We start from the raw sequence: 16,978 nt of genomic DNA, 5'->3' as shown, positions 1-16,978 counted from the left end.
CCAGAAATTAATTGCAATTACTTTATTACTCCCAAATATTATAACACAAAAAAATTATCACTAAATGGTTTATCTATTAGTTATTTTAATTTAAATGATGATATCAACTATAATACCTATTTTAAGGACTGAACACATTTATATACTAAAAGCTAAATGTACTTGGGTAACGACTATATAATACACCAAGAACAGGAAAATGCAAATATGTAGTGTAATATTCATACATTAAGTTCTGTTTATTTAGATCCAGACTATTAGTTAAGTAAGTGAAGGTTAATCTGTGATAAGTGCAGAAAGGAAAAGGAAAAGAAGAAAAGACCAAGACAAAAGCAGAGTTTTGGCCTTACATCTCCCGTTTTTTATTTGAAAGTAGCAGATAATGTTACCATTTTGCTCTTACTCCACTTGGTATTGTTAATGTAGACAGGAGTATTTCTTAGCTGTGTTACAAACACTGTGCCCAGTTGTACTCTTAGCCCTCAACGTGCCTTTGGTTTGGTGACCTAAGCTCAAGGTGGACCCACAACATCATCTTCAGTGGGGGAATATTTAACTTACCTGGAAGACTATTGTCCTAAATAAAGTTATGAATATGAAATGCAAGACACATAGTAATAGTAACAGTTTAATACATTTTAGTTCTCTTACCACACACTCCTCTCACTGTCCATTTGCCATATTTTTATTCTATTAAGTATTCCCATCAAATGACACCATTGGAATGTTCATGAAACCAATGAGAATTTAACTTCTATGAATCTGAGTCCAGCAAAACCTGCGTTATAAATTTACATAAAAGGTCAGAAATATATCCCTTATCAAAATAGTTTTCCCCATTTTGGTCTGGAGATTTACCGCCATGGTCCATCCTAGGATATCTTCATCAACCATCTGCACTCAGGAATTTCACACTTGCAATAACTGCCACATTTCCAAAGTCTGGCGGCTAAAATTCACACTTATTTTAAAACTCTTCCATCAATCTCCCTAACTCTTAGAGCTAAGATTTCCATCTGACATTGATTTTCGGATTTCATTGCTACAAGTGAAAAGTCTTATCTCAAAAATTCATACGCTGAACACTAGACCATTTTGCAAAAATACTTTAGCTCAAGCATCAAAAACAGTGACGGGGAACAGCTACTCCTACTAAGATGCAGTCTTGTGTGAATTCTAGTAACTATGAGACATTTTCCTACAGATTGCAGAACATAGACCCTGCAAGCTCTATCTGCTTACTTTCTACGCTGTTTTACAGTCAAGGGAATTGAAAGGAAGAAAAGGAAAATGACGATAAAATTTATAGATTAAAGATGCTTAGTAAAGGTAATATGCATTTACAGTAAGAGAACGATATGCACTTATTCATTTCTGTGACTCGTATTTTCTTTCTTTCTTTCTTTCTTTTTTTTGAGGAAGACTAGCCCTGAGCTAACATATACGGCCAATCCTCCTCTTTTTGCTAAGGAAGATTGGCCCTGAGCTAACGTCTGTGACCATCTTCCTCTGTTTTGTATGTGGGACACCTCCCAGAGCATGGCTTGATGAACCGTGCATTGGTCCGCACCTAGGATCCGAACCCGCAAAACCCAGTCTGCTGAAGCAGAGTTGGGCAACTTAACCAACCAGTATGCCACAGGGCCGGCCCCTGTGATTCTATTTTGAACACTATGGTTCTCTATGTATCCAATGACACACAGAAGGCCTGCCAGGAAGAGAAAACTTAAATGTGACAGTTTAAATTACACACCTTATTTGAAATCCAATTTAAGAGAAATTTCAAATACGAACTATTTTCTTTGACACTTGTTTGCAAACTTCTTATGCAGCTTGAAGGCAGTCATTAGATCACTCCAGGATCAGAAAACATGGGTCTAACCCTAGAGCGATCTCTAGCTAGCTCTGTGACGTAGGGAAGCTACTCCATCTTTCTTGTCTTCAAGCTATGCTCTGGTAATATGATTATATAATCTCTATGGTCCCTGACGGTCAAAAGGCCTGTGATTATTATTTTTTTGTGACTTAGACACTATCACAGAGTAGTTAACTTTGCAGTTTCTGAATCCATTTTGCTATGGTTATATTCCAGCTCTATTAATTACGATCTGTGTGAATTTGAGCAAATTATGTAATCTTAGTGTGTTTCAGTTTCCCCATCTGTAAAAGGGAATAATAATAATAATAGTACCTATTGTGAAAATTAATAAAGGGAAACCTCATTTAAAATGGAGTCAGGGGTCCAGAAGGGGGAGTTCCTACACAGTACCACTGGAAGTCAATTACAGGAAAGATAGTCAATTACAGACCCCAACAGAAGCCAGTCAACAGGAAAGAATTGTTAATTAATAGGAAGAAATGTACACTGCATCCCAAACAGAAATTGATTACCCCAGCAACTCAGTCAGCAAGAAATCATCACCACCCTGAACTCTTGCTTTTCTCTAAACAACTTTCCTTCAAAACGACCCCTCCCAATTACCTCCTTTTTCTCCTCAAATAATGTTCCTCTCTCTTGTTTATTGTATTTGCCTATGGTCTGCCATAGCATGCTTGTCCTGATTGCAATTCTTTGGCTACTCTCAAAGAAACTCATTTTGCTGGTAAAATAATGAGCTGTCTTATCTTTAAGGTTGACACTACCTAATGGGGTTGTTGTCAGTTTTAAATGAGCTCTATTTTAACAATTCTAATATGTAAATTTTTCTATATTTTAACATATCTTAAAGCAAGATATATATTAAGGAAATCAAAAATAGGCAGAGTTTAATTGACAGCATTTTTTCTTAGTTGTACATGAAATCATGGCATGTTTTGGACTCAGTAATATCTCTGATTAGATGAAAATTGGTAATACATATTACGGGCTTAGAATAGAGTATGGTACAAAAACAGCCCATTAGATAATATTAACATTTCTCTATAAGTAAGCAATATTTGTTATATCTAAGTTGAGTAATAAGTTAATGATAATTTGAGAATGATTAAAAGGTTGCTAGTCATATCAGCCTTTGTTTTATTTTGTATATAATATCTAATACAAATTTAATAACTTGATTCAGATTAATCAACATTAATTGACACAAAATCTGACTTTCTACTTCAACATTATAGTTTTATTCAATTAAATATTTTCTATGATAAAAAAGACAAACATGCTATTTTTCACTTTAGTAAGGTGATTCAAGAGAAGTATAAATTGTGAGAAAATTAAAAATTAGGAATATACATTTGCCAGGCTTAGCACATAATTCAATATAAATACAAAATAATAACATATGGCAGACACAAACTCTACAGTTTATAATCACCTTTTGCTATTAATTCTCAAGAATGATTAACACTAGGTTAATAACTTTTAAGGAACTGGTTACCAAAACTATCCTCTTTATTATTGGTCTGCAGATATTAAGCATTTATACAGAAACCCTGTCTCTCACAATGCTTTATAGAACTCCAAAGCTGGTGCAACTTCTATCTTCAAGTTTCATTTTATAAGAAACATCAGAAATTGTCTCTCTCCATTTAAAAAAGTGTATACTTAAGAAATTAAGCATATTATTATCAAAAGCCATTTAACCTGATCAAGGATAAAATGTAAATGATGGCTGAATAATATACACAGAGAGCTTGAAGCAGACCCTGGCACAGAGTATGTGCTAAAAAAAGTGTTCATTGTTGATGTCATCATCTTGATTTAGCATTTTAGACCGTTAGAGAGACAGAGGACTTCACAGAGGATCTAGTCTGAAACCATTCGGACTGCAATGGGTCTGCAGTATGATGGTTAAATGAGAATTTGTGGGATAAGAGATTACTAAAATAATGTGTCTACTTTCCTTTGTTCATAAATATAGCACAGCGGATTTACTTTCACTGTTCTTTGATAATTGGAGTCATAATATAAATCATCATCATAACTCTGAGTATCATTTTCTTGCCCACATTCCCCAGAACTTTAGTCAAATAAACCCCGTACAAACTGTGTCCTTATGTTTTGGGTCCTATAAAATATCCATGGGAGAAAAAAATATGGTTCATAGAAAATTATTTTAATTATAGCTTAATTAAATTCTCTACAAAAAAATGAGGAAATCTTTGGTAAAAGTTTCCCCATCATATCCCCTTGGGGTAATGAAAGACCTGTCTGGGGAGTATGCATTATTTACTCAAAAACACAGACACAAAAATGTTATAAACTTAATTCTTAGAAATTTGAAATTTACTTGGATTTCAGTGGCTTTCAGAACATTCTCAATAGGCTTTTTAAAGATTTGCATGAGTCTTTATTTATGAATAAAACATTTATTTCTGCCATAGATTAAGGGCCATTTTGTTATTATTGGATGAAATAAGAGTGTCTAATGGGAGAAACACCTGTGTTCTAGATACTTGAAACATACATGGTGATGATGAAAAATCAGAGGGTTAAAAAATTACGGTGCTTCTCTCAACTGTCAAGTCATTAAGATTTGGGAGAGAGAGAGATAAAGAAGAAAATGAAAGTAAAACAGGAAGAAGAATATATAGTGAAGTTCAGAAGGCTGTTTCTGAATAGTTAGATCCACACAAAGAAAAAGCAGAAAAATACGTGAATAAAAAATTAGGGGAGAAAACTGTCAAAAATATCACTATATCCTTTTCCTGCCCAATTAACGGTTTGTACAAAAAGAAGTTGCTTACTTAATCAGATTTCTATTAATCAAAGTAGTTACTCTGACCTACATTACAACTGGGGCATTTCAGAATATAGATTCCCAGAGTTGGCAACAACAAGTGCAAAAACCTTTTACTGCTAGTAATAATCAAAAGGTTTTCAATACTTTTAAGGGAATGGGGAAAAAACCTAGCTTCAATAAGAAAATAGAATATATACTAATACACTAACAAACACACATACATAGATACACATACATATTATCTACCTATCAGTCATGTATGTTATGTCAACATGGATGTTATGACTGTGGAAAATATGAGAAACAAATATACATGTATTAATATTAGAATTAATTACTGAAAGAGAACTCCTTAAAAATATGGATCTCCTATTGCACAATGTGAGCATACTTACCACTGAACTCTACACTTAAAAATGATTGAAATTGTAAATTTTATGCTATGTGTTTTATACCACAATTTTAAAAAATGAAATAAATGATAAGAGATTTCCTCATCCAGCCATGTTAGAGTAATTCATACTGGAATAGCCTTCCCAACATATAAAAAAGAAAAAAGATATGTGGATCTTCTACATTTTACAGTGGGTGAATTCATTAAGAAAAAAAGGAAAATAATGACTTTTATTTTAAATTAAAACATACAGGGAAATAAAGGATCAAGCTGAGAAAAAGTAGTAAAAAAAGAAAAAGATTAAGAAAAATTCCAGTTTAACCTGTTCATATTAGGCTGCACAGTCTTATCTTCCTTTAGTATAGGGAATGAAACAAATCAATCTTTCAAGAAGTAGACGAGTGTATCTTTTAGCTCAACTAGTAAAAATGAATCAATTAAGAACATTTAATTCCAAAAGAAAGTTGCTTATTACTTTCTTCAAAAATAGGTAAAATTCAACACTTCGCATTTAAGACAAGACATTATATTTAATAGTTGGACTATTACCAATGAGGAAAAAGATGATTGCTTTTTATTCTAAAATGTTTTAAAGTTGTTAAAAAAGGTACTAGTATAAAATTATGACTATAAAAGAGGTCAGTAAAGACAATATTTATAATAGTTAAAGTATTTAAAAATCACCAGGAAAATGCAAAGTGCTCAGTACTAACATGGTCTCTATAAAGATATGGCATACCTCGTAATGGCTTTCTTCATTCTCCTGAATGTGGAAACCCGCAGAGCTGGGACATTTCTGAGGAGTGACAGGAATATTGTCACTTTTGCTGTGTGAGTTACACTGAAAGAGATTACCAAATAATTGTGACAAACTACTCCACATTTAGAGTGTCTATCGAGAGACATGGTTGTTTGCTATGAGTCTAGTAAAGAAGAACCATTTGAACTAACAAGGATCTATGCTCATAGGTACATGCATTAATACTGAGCCTTCACCAAAAAGATAAAGAAAATGTCCCCAGGATAAACAGATTGTGAAAATTTTTAACTAAAACTAAAGAAATCTAAGATGTAGTTATTGTATTTTTACCCTTTCTTTTTTTAAGCAATATTTATTTACTATGCTTATGATTTTAGTAGCTAAATCTTATATGGTGTTACTATTTGTGTGAGATATTATTCAAGTGCTTGACATATATCATACGCATATTAACCTGTGACCTAGATATTGTTTTTATCCCCACTTAGAGATGAGGAAAATGAGGTATCAAAAGCATTTTTCCCAAGGTTGGGCTGCCACCCAGCTTTCTGCGACCAAGCTCCATACCTTATTTACCCCTTGCACAGCCTTTATAAATGATATATTTGAAACAGATAAAATTGAAAAACTAAAAGTTTGTCTTAAAATATTAGTTCATTTTTTTCTGTACCAAAATAAAGTATTTTTAAAAACAGGTTAACTAAAATAATTCACTTGTAAATGGATGTGAATTGTAGAACATAAGATATTAAATTATGGTTTGGCTTTTCTCTGTGAAAATATTAAAATGGCTGTTTTCCATATTCCTCGTAAGAGTTTTTTATGTGAAAATAAGATATTATTCACTTTCTGTTACTTTGCTTCTTTCTTTCCTAAATCTCTTATTAGATTGAAGGCAAGGAATGTTTATAAGCATTGCTGTTTGGCCATATGTTAAACATAACATTAGGGTTTCTAAGGTTCCCATTTTAATAAAAGATAATGTAGGGCCTCACCAAAGAGTTCATCATTGGTATACACCCTTTCCCCTCCCATAAGACTATAACATACGTACAGATTTTTATGACACAAATAGGGAAGATAATATTTTTTCAAAATAGTATGTCACATTTTTGATTCACTAATGAAATTTTACTTTCCCCATCCCAAAGAACAATCTGTTAGACAATTGCTACCAAAGACATTTTAAAAAGCAAATGAGTTTGAGTTTAGTATATTGAGTTCAGTATATTTTCATCTCAACACCACCATTTTATATATTTAAACATGTTTTAAAACCCTTGTTTTACATTCTTTGAAACTGTTTACTTTGAAATAATTTTAAAATCACAGAAAATGAGCAAAAATACTAAAAAGAATTCCAGGATGCCCTTCATTACATTTTGAAGGTATGAAGTAACTACCTCATTTATTTTTGTGTTTGTTTAAGGGAAAGAGCAATATGGCAGAGTAGGAAGGCATTGTTACTGGCTCATGGTTAATATCAGCCCTGATATTGATTCCCCTACAGTGAACCTGGCATGTATGGGATTAAAACTAAAAAAACATGCAATCCTAGTTCTCTGGTTCTTTAGTTACACTCATATGTAAATATTTGTTTCTTTAACCTCTGACTCCCTGAGCTTTACAACCAAATAGAAGTTACAAATTGTTAAAGCCCAGATGGCCTTAAACTGGGCTCCCACTAAAGCAGCTGATCCCAGAACCTTGAAGTTCTTTTACAGAGAAACTAATGTCCAGAGAATATCAAGAAGCCAAAGCTTCCCAGGCCCAACTCCTTGGCTTCCTGACATCAGAGCCTACCTTCCACTATGGAGATAAACAGCTAAGGACTCTCATCCGAGAAATCCTTTGTCTCCAGCAGTGGAAGCAGCCCCACACACAGGTGGATGGGAAAACGCTGACCAAGAAATCCACCGTCCCCTTCCCCTACCTAAAACCCAAATAAAAGCCCCTACCCATTTCTTAACAGGGAGCAAGCAACTTTTGGGGCACTGGCCCTTTGCTTTGCTCCCTCTGCCTGGCAAAGTAAAGCTTTCCTTTTTCCCCCAAGACTCTGTTCTCATTATTTGGATTGGCATTGGGATCAGAGACCGAACTTTTGGTAATAGCATGACTGGCAAACCCAAAACCATACTAAGAAAACTTTGGGCTTGAAAAAACTTATTTTATGCCTATCCTCTCTATAACAATGTCAGTTCAACCCTATTCAAACTTACCTCCTCTAGGAACTCATCATGGGTAATGAAACAAATGGAGACTGCCATTTTAACCTCTGCTTGCAGCCCAAGTAACTTTTAGGTGTACTTTGTAAAATGCTGCTCTGCCAGTTTTAGTTCTTGGAATGTGCCTAAGTTTGTCTGAACAACTTCACTGCTAATTATGAAGGCCTATGTTTGATGTCTTTCCACAGCACCTTAGCTTTCTTAAAAAGAAAAAAAAAAGTTTAGGCCTTAAAACAGTTATTTTCATCTGTGATGTTCCTAGACATTTTAATCACTCAATTCCTGTCCCCAGCCTCTCCTCATATCTATTCATGCTGATTAATCTTTTTAAAACATCTCATGTATTAAGCAATTTTTCTCCCTAGAAACATTCCCTCAATTCCTGTGGCCCAGCAGTGGCTCTCACCCTGGCTGTATATTAGAAGCACCTGGGGAGTTTTAAAAACTGTCAATGACTGAGTCCCACCTCACACTGGAAAAATTAGAGCTCAGGCAAAAATATTTTCAAAATGCCCAGGCAATTCTAATGTGCAACCAGAGTTTAGAATCCCTGGGTTAGGACACTACAGCGAATTTTGGCCTCATTCCTCTTTCGATCTGAGCTTTTGCATCTTAGCATTTGTTCTTCCTTTTCCTTATTTAACCCATCATATATTGGGTGATTTTTTTTTCATAGATGTATCATAATGTTTCTGACCTTGAAAAAATATCCTATATTTGTATAATACATTATGTCTTTACATACAAGATTTTATGTATTACCCACAAGAAACCTCTGCAGAGAGTTATAAAATATAGTCCTTCTTTAACAGATGGGGGAGAGAGAGATTCAGATATATTCAGTGTCCTTTGTGCAAGGATTTGCCCCACAAAAGCACTCCTGGGTGACAAGACTCGGGCTATTTCTCCTCTGCCATATCTCCCTTAAGAGGTTCGTCCATTTACTCATTCATTCACATATTCTATTCTGCTTATTTGTTCATTTACCCGATCATCAGACATTTACTGAGTGCATGCTATGCGTCAGGATTTTACTGGTTCGCCAAGATGTGGCATTTAATATCTGCAATACTCTCACTCTAGCAGTGAAATCATACATGGAAATAAATAGCCACCATGCTATGTGAAAATGAGACACAAAAATGTATGCAGCATTTGCTAAGGGACTGAGACGATAGAAAGACTAGACTGCTGAGTTTGGTACGAGGAAAGATTCTTGAAAGATGGGCGGATGGTTAGCACACATTCACAACAGAAGGAACAGTATACACAAAGTCTAGAAGATATGAATTCTTGTGACTTGGCCCGTGAGCTGCAAGTAATTGGACAGTGCTTTAGCCACAGATCATGAGAGGAATGATTTGAGGATAGGGACAGAAGTTGTTAGTGCACTAAATTTAACAGTGGATCCAAGGATGGGAAATTATAGAATTGGACTTAATGTGAGGGATGACTACCAAATAACAGGATAGGTGCTTTCTATGCAGCGGTGGTGCCAAGAGGGAGCATTAAGTGTTGTTCCTTCTCTGTCAACCTCCCTATGGAAATAAAATACAAGCAAAATGAGTGCATTTGTAATACGACTGTGACACTCAGGTAAGCCCCTCCATCCCAACGAGATTTCACCCCTCAGCCTCTCCCGTGTCTGATTCTGGAGCAGCCTCTGTTTATAGAACAGAGAATGAAATCAACAAAAGTTTAACCCACTGTTACTTCTTAATTTTTAAAAAATTTTTGAATATTATAATATAAATAGCCCCTGAGGATTACAAATCTATGAATCAGAGCAAAAGATAAGAAGAAATTTAAAAATAACACTATAAACGATATTTTGAGATCAAATATCATAAATAGCTAAAACTTTAAGAAAGCAAGTTCTTAAGGGAAAAACAATTTAATCACTATGCATCCTTCCTAACAAGTTTCTATTTCAGGGAGAGCTGTAGCCTGAAATGGAAGGAAGATGTATTATAAATGTCCCAAGATTTCACCCACAAAAAAATTTTTTTTCTGTTTGCCAAATCTGATACGAGTAACTATGTAATGAATTATGGTTAAGATGAATTTGGTAAGTCAGATTTAATACTGCAGGGTGCATATGTAAATCAAACTCGAGATGTCCAAAACTCAATCACAACAATCATATTAAATGGAAATCACTGTAAATACATTTGTTTTATACTTTAAAATCCATTGGCTGTTTTACATTACCTGCGATTAATAGTCTCTATTTTAATATGTGGATAAATCTTGCCTCCTCAAAACACCCATTGTGGTTCCTGGGAAACCATCATTTACTACCTATAGAAATACCTACTCAAACCTGCCTTATAATCAGGCATGTTAGCTCTTTCATTTTTGACACAAATTCCTGTGAAAGGTCTCCATAGCCATGATAGCAAGAGAAAAATATCAACAGTAGCAAACGAAACAAAAGTTTTATGGAAAAAAAATCACATAACCATAAATAAGACACAGCTGTTTTCTTTGCTAAAGAGGAGTTTTCTTACATTTTTCCACCCGACTTGATAGTAGTAGTAATATGCCCTTTAACTCTATTACTCCTCCAAGCTTCTTACAAAATCAAGGTTGTTCGCTAAAATTCAATGGCACTGTTATAAATTTTGTGCAATCATTATAGAGTCAGTAGCCTTGTATTTTTGTGCTATAGGTTTCATTAAATAACAATTACATTTGTTAAAAACTCCCACTGAAAATGTTATTCCTACACATTTTAAGAAACTAAGCTTTCCTTTCATGAAGAATTGGAAAACATTCTTAAAACTTTTGATAAAAAAAGTTCTAAGGTTAATAAGAAATTTACATTTACAGAAAAGAATCTACTTTAAAGAATTGTCTGTACTTGGTGTCGCCACCTTCTCTCCACTCATCCCCCTGGAGAACCCACATGCATCATGTTTCCACCAGCCTCATTCCGCTGAAACTGCTCTATTGTGATCACCAGTGATTTCCACATTAGTAACTCAAGAGCAACTCTCGGTCCTCCTCTCACTTGACACAATTGGTAACTCCTTCCTTCCAGACACTCATGTCACTAGCCTTCCAGGACACTGCATACTCATGGTTTCTTTTTACCTCTTTTGCTCCCTTTCAGAATCATTTAACTGTTCATATTTTTACTGTTGTTGTTAAAATTGAAGCCTACAGAAAATGAGACCTGAGTACTTTCTCAGAAAGTATGTTCTGTGATAGATCCTGACTCTAAAATACTTTCTCAGACCAACACATTAACAATTTCCTATTTATAAGCAGACAAGGGAAGGACTCTTAGAACATTCCTAAAGATGCTTACCTCAAAGCACATACTTTTATGAGTATTTCTAGAAACTGATAAAAATTTATCTATAGTGTACACTATAGGAGTCTATAGTGTAGGTTCTTATCATTTCTGAAAATTTCTTCCAATCACTTAATATCCTGAAACCTCCTCTGTCTAAAATCAGGAAGCTTGAGCCTGTATTTAGAGCCTTCTCTCTAATGTCTTCTGTGTATCCTTCTCCATTGGCTTATTTTCCTGTCATCACTACGTATGATTGTAAAACAAAGCTAAAATTTTCATCAAAGTGTGATGAACACACAGGTATTCAGCTTGGGTAATATATATCATGATTTAAACATAAAATGCAGAATAATAAATTTTAAAACAAAATGCCATATAAATACTTAAATCATAGAAATACAGATGGATAGAATACATATTAATTTCAAGGTAGAGATTACTTACGTAAAATGAGAAACAAAGGTGGATCGTCAGTAAAGGATTCAGAGGGAATGCCATCTGGACCTTTAGTATAGAGTTTGTTTGTTTTTTTAAAGTTGTTTGTTTTGCCTCTTCTTTAAAGAAAAGAGTTTTTTTTTTTTCTTTAAAACTTGGAGAAGAAATATGACAAAATACTAGCATATGTTAATTCTGAGTATCAGGGACATGGGTATTTGCCTTATTTCTCTTTACTTTTTCTGAGTTTTGCAAATACTTAAAAATGAATAAGCACACAGAAAAAGAATTAGCATGGCTTTGTGAAAAATCCGCTCCATCCACCTCAACAAGATTTTTGATAATGGTTGTGAAAGGGCTTTATAAGCCTTAATATCTTGAAATCATGCATCTTCAGAAGTAAAGGTACCACGTGGGCGCTCGGTGCTTACTCATTTGGCTCAGGGTCAATCCTCCTTTTTTTCAGTAGAAAATGTTTCTCTAAAGCCAGGTGAGGAACATGCTAGTTTTTTTTTCTCTATGGTACTACAGCTTAAAGGTCTCTCTCTACTTCCTTTAAATATAGTTTTGCTCTCTTTCTTTCACAAAGGATCCTCCTGTTGACAATTATATAGTACAATGCCTGCAGCATCACTAGGTATTGCATAAATATTTAAGTGAAAATTTTAACTGAAATGAAAGAACAAATAAATAAATGCAAGACTTTTACAGTGACTTATATTCACCTAGATTGTTTTGGCTTCTAACTCTCCAGGTGATAATTTCTTTGTAGTTATTTCCTCCTTTCTTTTCTTTTTTTTTTTTGGCCTGTGTGGGATTGGAATTGGCCACCCCAAGATATGTCTCTTTGGCATGAGGATTATTTTGGGCTCGTTACTTTTAAAAACTGCAGACATGAGGGAAACTCTGAAAAGCACAAGTTACCCTGTGTAACAGACATTTACATTTGTAAGGGAAATCTCCATCTGTAAAGGTGTCTCCCTCTCTGTACCAGGAAGAAGGGGGTATGACTTTATCTCTAATAAAAACTCTTATCAATGCAGAAGTCAAGGACTTATATCAGCATAATAACCTTACTCTTGTTTACTGTACTTTTCTGGTAATCTCCATAACTGACCCCCCCCCCCAAAATCCTCCTTTGTCTGTAGCTGAAGATGGTATTTAAGATGAGAACCTCCACCATTTTGGTGAGTTGCTCAGTTTTCCTGAGTGTCTCCCATGTATACATGTTATAAAGCTTTGTTTGATTTTCTCCTGTTAGTCTGTCTCATGTGAATTTAAATTCATAGCCTGGACAGAAGGACCTAGAGGAGTAGAGGAAATGTCTTCCTCTTCTACTGTCTCCAACAGAAACATTCATTGCAAAAAAAAAAAAGTTAGCATTTCCAAGACCTATAGTTATATCACAAGTGCAATCACAAAAATGTAGTGCCTTAGTACCATGGACTGAGAGTACCTGTAGCATTGAGCAAACCTGAAACATTGAGCAAAGCAGTAGGTCTGCTCATCATGCTTTGTTTCTCCAACTGGACCCTTAGCAATTCATGGCAGGAAGCAACTTCCTCACAGCAATATATTACCTAAGTGGATACATTTGAATTTCCCTACTACGTATATGAACAAATTAGCTCCTGTTCAACTTCTGGGCCCTGCAACATTTCCCTTCCCAGGAGACTTTGTCAAGGCCACCCTCTTGGTTCTGCCAGGACAGCAGAAACCCCTAGTATGTAAGTTGACTGCTTCAAAACTCCTGAACTGCTCAATAACCCTTCTCATTCTATGTAAACTCTACTCCATCCTTCTCACAATTCCCATTTCAGGTCTCCTTTGAGTCTAGAAACACCCTTTTTCTACCTTCTTGATGTCTCAAAGGTACCTCTTCTGTTTTCTTCTTCAGTAGCACTTTCTTTCTCCTCTGTGCCAACAAACCTTTCATTTTTAATCCAGGTTTGCAGAGAAACTAGCCAGATGGAGGTAGTCACCACTGCTCAGTGAACAGAAAGAAGTTGACGATTCCACGTGGGATTTATGAGAAAACAAAAGCTGATTTTATATAGTCTTCTAGCACAGGCCATTAAATAGACCAGTTGGCTTCCCTCAATTATAGTTCCCGGTAATCAAGTGAAATGGACAGATAAAAAGACATATTTCTTATTGTGCATTTTGTTGTGGCAAGAAGGTCACTTTTAAAGCATTAGTATCAATTTACTCTTTTATGATAAATAAAACCCATTTCTTCCAAAACAGTTATGATATAAGGAAGACTTTACAACCAGAAAAAATCTTAACAAATCTAAGTAAAAAGAGGATTAGAAAAAAATCCAAGAATGTGAAATTAAAGTCAGGAAATTCAGTAAGTGGTTCCATTGAAGTATCAAAAGAAATATTTTGTTTTTTTCTTTGTTTAGGAATTCCTCTTTCATATGCTATTCCAAAATTTAATGGTCTCTGTCATAGGCTGGCTGACATTTTTCAAACTGTAACTATTTAATAAAATGTATAAGTGTCAAGTACCATAACCAAGACATAGCTTTCTCTTGGTGGGTTATTGCTTAAGTGGTATTTGAGAAGAATCTATTGGCATAAATATCTTTAGTTGTTATGAAGTTTTAGCAACTCTGTACGTTGTCCATTTCTGGAGACTGTGTATTCAGTTGACTGTCCCTTTATTCAAAGGCCTTCAAGGCTTTTCTTAAGGGACTTTCACAAATGCAGAAATAGATCTAGAGATATATTCCAAAAATAATCATTCAGTTTTTGAGAGGGCTACGTTAGGCTGAATTTTGTCTCCTTTTCTCAACACAACACTCAATGAGAGTGTGGAGGAAGGAAAAAGCTATTTTGTAATCTTGTGAAATTTTTGGTAATTCAATTAACAATTGAACAACAGCACCCAATGTCAAAGTTATTCAGTAGGTTCCCTCTAACTGTGCCATAACAGCGCAGACCTCTGTGACCTCAACATTAGGTGTGCCAAAGAGTCCTCAGGGCAGAGGTGCTGCAGTGCTGGGTACATGAGGGTGAATGTCATTTTCCTAAATACATAAACACATGAATAAGCCCATATATTTTTCCTATGTCCAGCTGTAAATTCCTTCCTACGCAATTACCGCTAAGCTCTCTAACTTAATATAGATAAACTGGATACAATTTCAGGTCATTACTCAGCAAGGAAGAGCAATGCAAAACCACCTTCACAAAGACCACAAATCGTAGCTGCTCTGTGCGCATTACGATATTTTCTTTAAATGGTTCATGAATGTTATATGAGAGTTTTATGCACCTCTTCTGACTCAGTTGCTATGGGCATGCATAAAAATAAAATTCCTCGGGAAGTATACTTCAAACACTAATGTTCTATACTTTTCAATTTCTCCATTGGGCCCCTCCTTGTATTACCTTACTGTAAAGCCATTTCAAAGAGCAATAAGACATTGAAAGGTTTTAAACTACAAAAGGATTGCTTGTTACATTGCTCGGGCAGAGGCCTGTTAATGCCAGTCAGCACTGCAATTGCAACTTAATTTTGCATTTTAAATAAAGGGATGTAGGCAATGCAGGCCTTTGCAACTCCACAGACACTTAAGGAGAGATGATAAATTCTGTCCAAACATATTCCAAGGAATCTAATAATGACATTTTCAGTACTGGGGTTAATCAAGATTATTCATGCTATGTTTTTATTCAGGACAACTGTCTTTTAGTTCATTTAAGTTTATTTTATTTGTTATTGTAATATCCCTGAGACTTTTTTCATATATCTATCATTTAATTGTATTTATATCTTGAAGAGAAATGAAAGGTAAAATTTCTCAACACAAGTAAAAATAGATTGACTAAAAATATTTTAAATTCCAAACATAATGGAAGAGATCTTGTTTTAGAAGTATTCACAGGCAATTGAAGGATGAAGTCTGTCTGTTATGTTTCCAGATTGAATGGAAAGACTTCAGGGAAGAAATAGGATGAGTTTCACTCTCATTCTAGGTAATTAATGCTTAAGAACACAAGTCATAGGCCTGCCTGGTGGCACAGTGGTTAAGTTCACGTGCTCTGCTTCAGCAGCCCAGGGTTCATAGGTTTCTGATCATGGGTGTGGGCTTAGCACTGCTCATTAAGCCATGCTGTGGTGACAATCTACACAAAATAGAGGAAGATTGGCACAGGTGTTAACTCAGGGCCAATCTTCCTCACACACACATGCACCAAAATGAATAGACAAATCAATGTATTTTTTGAGTTGATTAAAATTTCCAAGGAATTCTGAAAGAGTACCAAATATATAATGCTAAAACTAATTTATTAGAAAACAACAGGGCCGGCCCGGTGGCACAGCGGTTAAGTCCGCACTTTCCACTGCGGTGGCCCGAGGTTCGCCGGTTCAGATGCCGGGTGCTGACATGGCACTGCTTGGCATGCCATGCTGTGTTAGGTGTCCCACATATAAAATAGAGAAAGATGGGCACAGACGTTAGCTCAGGGCCAGAGTTCCTCAGCAAAAATAGGGGGATTGGCAGCAGTTAGCTCAGGGCTAATCTTCCTCAAAAAAAAAAAAAAAAGAAAAGAAAAGAAAACAACTCATTAGTTTATAATATTTTCCATTAACTGACATCAAAATGCACGAAAAGTTAGATGAGCCTATGATGTCAGTTCAGGGATATAGCGATGGGCCTTGCACACAGGAAATAGTCTCCTTTCCTGCAAAGGAGGTCATTTGTGAATTACATTTACATGTGTGCACACATGCAAACACACACACATCATGCTTGTGAATACACATTTCATGTATTTTTTCATATAGATGATTGTATATATTTGTATATGAAGAAATATTTCTTTATTATATAAAATTGGTTCCATTATTATTCCATCAAAAACTATATTTTTTCAAAAAGATTTACCCTTAACTATATAGCTAAATTATACAAATATTTATTTATAAATTTTTAAATATGTTATAAAGAAACCACATATTATACTATACTAAGTTAATACACACAATGTCTAACACAGGTGCATCCTGGAGTGTAGGGTGAAATACTTCCGAAAAAATAATTACCTAGAATTATAAATATATTTTGAAGTTTCTGCAGTAAAGAGAGAAATTAAAACATCTGAACTGAATATAATTTCCTATAGTAGGACTATGTCCTTATATCATGAAAAACGCTTTACAAAAATAAA

The 16,978-nt window shown here is 34.9% G+C and overlaps 1 protein-coding gene across 1 annotated transcript in view; it reads right to left on the bottom strand.

Moving 5' to 3' along the window:
* PCDH9 (protocadherin 9) overlaps nucleotides 1-16,978 on the bottom strand; it is an 870,094-nt gene that overhangs the window by 534,329 nt on the left and 318,787 nt on the right. The window contains exon 3 of the mRNA XM_046663770.1: nucleotides 5,813-5,914. Within this exon, the coding sequence (XP_046519726.1) occupies nucleotides 5,813-5,914 (102 nt within the window). The remainder of the gene's footprint in view (nucleotides 1-5,812; nucleotides 5,915-16,978) is intronic.

Source organism: Equus quagga, chromosome 6 (assembly GCF_021613505.1).
Source record: "Equus quagga isolate Etosha38 chromosome 6, UCLA_HA_Equagga_1.0, whole genome shotgun sequence".
NCBI classification, from domain to species: domain Eukaryota; kingdom Metazoa; phylum Chordata; class Mammalia; order Perissodactyla; family Equidae; genus Equus; species Equus quagga.
The sequence above is the reverse complement of the archived record's forward strand: the minus strand, read 5'-3'. Positions and strand labels throughout refer to the sequence as shown.